This window comes from Euprymna scolopes, chromosome 35 (assembly GCF_053919585.1).
Source record: "Euprymna scolopes isolate OS-2025 chromosome 35, ASM5391958v1, whole genome shotgun sequence".
NCBI classification, from domain to species: Eukaryota; Metazoa; Mollusca; class Cephalopoda; order Sepiida; family Sepiolidae; genus Euprymna; species Euprymna scolopes.
Genome location: NC_136516.1, coordinates 76,476,846 through 76,481,845, shown reverse-complemented (window position 1 = coordinate 76,481,845; position 5,000 = coordinate 76,476,846). Strand labels below are relative to the sequence as shown.

Genomic DNA, 5,000 nt, shown 5'->3' with positions numbered 1-5,000 from the left:
ACATCCACCCCTGCTTTGTGTTTAATCCATAGTAATTGATTTGATCCGTTTTCTCTTTTTTAATATAGGCTGCCTATGCCAGGGATGCTTTATGTAAAGCCATATACAGCCGGATGTTCTCATGGCTTGTCCAAAGAATAAATGATGGAATTCGGGTAAGTTTTATCGTTATAAATTCTTCGAAAAATATGCCTTTTTGCTGATCATTTATATGTGTCTTCGAAAATCATTTGAGATCTATATTTCCCTCTGGTGACCTTTGGAAATTTATACCGTTCTCTGGTGATCATTGGAAATTTATATGGTTCTCTGATGATCATTGGAAATTTATACGGTTTTCTGGTGATCATTGGAAATTTATATGGTTTTCTGGTGACCATTGGAAATTTATATGGTTTTCTGGTGACCATTGAAAATTTATACGGTTTTCTGGTGACCATTGGAAATTTATACGGTTCTTTGGTGATCATTGGAAATTTATATGATTCTCTGATGATCATTGGAAATTCATACGGTTTTCTGGTGACCATTGGAAATTCATACGGTTTTCTGGTGACCATTGGAAATTTATACGGTTCTCTGGTGACCATTGGAAATTTATATGGTTCTCTGATGATCATTGGAAATTTATATGGTTCTCTGATGATCATTGGAAATTTATATGGTTCTCTGGTGATCATTGGAAATTTATACGGTTTTCTGGTGACCATTAGAAGTTTATACAGTTCTCTGGTGACCATTGGAAATTTATATGGTTCTCTGGTGATCATTTAAAATCTATGTCCCTCCTGATTAAGTGTCAGGAATTTATACATCCCTCTTGGTTGACCATCGAAAGTTTATGCATCCAACTTGCTTTATCATACATTTAAATCTCTTTTAGTTGATCATGAAGTTATCCATCAGTCTGGATTGACTATTGAAAATTTATTAGGTAGACAATATTGCTTTTAACTTTTAAATTCAGATGAACATATCTCGGCTCACACAAAAGTTTATTGCTCGAAATAAGCATCATCAGAATCAAAACATTTTTGCCAACGCAAAACAATTGTATTTATGTCAGTAACAGAAAAATTTTGTGTTCTGGTGACGATGAAGTCGGTGATGGCGTTTTTGATATCGCTTAGGTTTCTTAAGCATTTCTCACATAGACAGTTATCGAAATGCTTAAAAATCGTAGTCAGTAGGTGAGAGGTCTGGAGAGTATGGAGGATGAAGCAGAGTTTCATAGCCCAATTCGTTCAACTTCTGCAGGGTCAGTTTAGCAACATGCGGTGGACATTGTCATTGAGGAGAATTGGGCCTTTTCTGTTGATTAATATTGGGGGCTGTCGTCAAAGTTTCTGATGCATTTCATCCATTTGTTGACAGTACTTCACCGCCGTAATAGTTTCGCTTGCATTCAAAAAACTGTAATGGATGAGACCGGTCGCAGATCACCAAACAGTAAGCATGACCTTCTTTTGGTGCAACTCTGGCTTTCGGGAGTGTTGTGGAGCTTTTTCGGCATCTAACCACTGGGCTGAGTATCGCTGGTTGTTGTGAAGAACCCACTTTTCATCGCAAGTCACAATACGATCGAGAAACAGGTCGTTCTTGTTGCATAAAAGAAGGGAAGAGATGACACTTCATAACAGCATTTCTTTTGGTTATCGTTTAATTTGTGAGGTACCCATTTATCAAGTTGTTTTGTCTTCCTAAGTGGTTGGAAATAGTCGTATACGTTACATCTAATTCATGGTTGGAAATAGTTGTATAGGTTACATCTAATTAGGAAGCATGTTTTTTTATGCGTGGACTGACTTCAACTAAGGCTCTTAATTGATCATTGTCAACATCTTCAAGACTCGTTGTCACCACAAAATTTCTTAAATCACAACTGTGCTGTGCGTTCAGTAGTAGTTCCTGGGCCAAATGCATCATTGATATCACAAGCTGTTTCAGCAGCTTTTCGGCCTAGCTTGAATTAAAATAAGAAAATTGTGTGAATTTGCTTTTATCCTTATTGTATTCAATGTTTTGAAAAGAAGACAATGTTTTAAAATGATTGTAATGTAAATGCTTAGATAAACGCTCTTTAAAAATAATATATAAAGTAAAGGTATTATAGCAAAAACTTATTTGAAAATACATCATTTGAAATGAATATTAAAAATTCTGCACAAATTTTCTTCTCAACCTAATACATGCCCTACATTCTAAATTATTAGGTTATACATCTTGATTAACCGTCAAAAATTTATATGTTCCCCCTAATTGACGAGTGAAAATTTATATACCCTTCTTGTTTAATTCTCAGAATCTTGGACGCTGATCTAAATTGATTATTGAAAATTTATACATCTCTCTTTGTTAAAAATCATAAACTTATATCCGACATTAATTTCTCTCTTAATTGACCATTAGAAATTTATACGTTTCATCTTGAGTGACCACCAGAAATTTATACATATATCTTGATTGACTACCAAAATTTATACATTTCTCTTGGTTGACCATCTTAAAGTTATACATCTATCTTGGTTGACTATCAGACTTTATACGTTCCTTTTGTTTAACCATCGGAAATTTATACATCTATCTTGTTTGACCATTAGAAACTTATACATCTATATTGGTTGACCATTGGAAATTAATGCACCTATCTTAGGTGACCTATGGAAATTTATACACCTATCTTAGTTGACCATTGGAAATTTATATATCTATCTGTGTTAACCTTTGGAAATTTATACATTCCTCTTCGTTGACCAAGCATTATACATCTATCTTGATTGACCATTGGAAATTTATACAGCTATCTTGTTTGACTATCAAAAATTTATGCAACTATCATGGTTGACCATTGGAAATTTATATGCTTTTTGAGGGGTTGACCACAAAAAATTTAAATATCTATCTTGGTTGACCATTGGAAATTTATATGTTCCTTTTGGTTGATCATCAGAAATTTGTATATCTATCTTGGTTGACCATCAGAAATATATATATATATATATATATATATATACATATATATATCCTGGTTGACCATTGGAAATTTATACGTTCCTCCTGGTTGTCCATCGGAAATTTATACATCTACGTTTACCATCAGAAATTTATATATTTTCTTTGGTTGACCATCAGAAATTTCTATATCTATCTTGGTTTACCATTGGAATTTTTTACATCTATCTTGATTGACCGTTGGAAATTTATACATTTTTCTTGGTTGACTATTGGAAATTAATACATCTCTCTTGGTGGGAAATTTATACATTTATTTTAATTGAGTATTGGATATTTATACATTTCTAATGGTTGACCATCGGAAATTTATATGTTTTTTGGTTGAGTATTAGAAATGCTTAAGTTGGAAACAGAATTTTGATTGATAAACATGAGAATTAAATGCATTTGAAAAATATTCGTTATTTTTTATTTTTAAAAGAATATTTGTAAATATTTTCCATTTTGTAAAGTTATTGTTAAATATTTTTTATACTTTATAGGTAAAAAAGAAAACGAAGACCAAAGTGATGGGCGTGCTTGATATTTATGGCTTTGAGGTTTTCGAGGTGAGAAATAATATTTTTCTTTCCATTTTTGATTCATTCAGTATGAAATTTATGGCATCTAAGTCTGTGCGATAAAACAGATTCGGTTCAATAGAATATAATACAATTCAATTACAATAACATAACAGGCCAAAACAAAGACAAAACTGAATGTGTAAATTATAAAGCAGTACCAACAATTAGACATGATAAATAATCCTTTTCTGATTTTTACTTGAGACCAGCAGTATTACAAGGTGCCTTAAATAAGTTTCCAGTCTTGTTTTTGCTTGAAAGTTAGAAAAATTGAATATACATACATCTTATACACTTACCAATTTTCAGGTTCAAGTGAACAGCTACAACAGGAATCGGAATACACCCTACTAAAGCCCAGTTGTCAGAGCTGAGGAATTTCAAAAATGCAATCTGGAAGTGAAGACACTTTGGAAGAACTATATGCAATAAAATTCTGTTTTAAACTTGGTAGGATGCTACAGAAACGTATGAAATGCTTCAGATTTTGGGGGCCATCTTGCATGAATCGAGCATCAGTTTTCCAGTGGTATAAGAGATTCACTTAAGGCAGGGAGTCTGTGAGAGATAAGAGGTGTGGCAGGAGTAAGAAAGTCAGAACACTAGAGTTGATTGGCTAAATAACGAATTTCATGTATAAGAACCGCCGTGTGTCTATAGAGACAATAAGTGCACAGTTTGATGTCAGTGTGGGAACTGTACACATATTTATAAGGAACTTTAGATGCGGAAGATTTGTGTGAAGTTTGTTTCAAGGGTGTTCAATCCTTACCACAGACTATTTGACCAAGATGGACATCAAGAAAGTTCCCCACCCTCCTTATAGTCCAGACCTTGTTCCCTGTGAGTTTTTGTTATTCCCCAAGATACATGGCGATTGGTGGTTTCCTTGTGGCTAAATGAACAATGATTGGTTGTCTCTATATGGCTAAATACATGGCGATTCACTGCCTCTATTTAGTCAGATGAACGGTGACTGACTGCTTAATGTGACCAATTGAATGGCAATTGGCTGACTCTTTGTGACCACATGAACGGTGATTGACTGAATTATTACAATAATACAATTATTTGTTTTATTTTGGGGTACTTGTTAAAATCTTTTTCTTCCCTGCAACCGCTTTCCCCACAGAAGAGATGTTGCTAATCTGTCTCTGCTCTATTGTTATTTTCATGCCAACTACTCATCTGAGCTCCAATTTATGGCCCCCTCCTTCCGAAACGTTTAGAAAAATCACTCGTCTAACTACAACCATTATCAACATTTTCCCCAGCTTAGTACCTTAGTCTAAACATAGATTCAATGAACTAATCTTCTTTCCTAGAACTGCCCACCTGTGCCACTGGTCTGTTTTCCAGCTGAATTACAATGTGGTTGTCTTCAAATCCAGTGAACAAGTTTTTGTTGAGCCGTCCCCTTAA

At 34.0% G+C, this 5,000-nt stretch overlaps 1 protein-coding gene across 1 annotated transcript in view; it reads left to right on the top strand.

The window, feature by feature from the left end:
- The window catches only part of LOC145259956 (unconventional myosin-Ia-like), a 1,146,131-nt gene that overhangs the window by 976,465 nt on the left and 164,666 nt on the right, over window positions 1-5,000 (top strand). Inside the window, exons 13-14 of the mRNA XM_080117933.1 lie at window positions 69-155; window positions 3,498-3,563. Of these exons, the coding sequence (XP_079974059.1) occupies window positions 69-155; window positions 3,498-3,563 (153 nt within the window). The remainder of the gene's footprint in view (window positions 1-68; window positions 156-3,497; window positions 3,564-5,000) is intronic.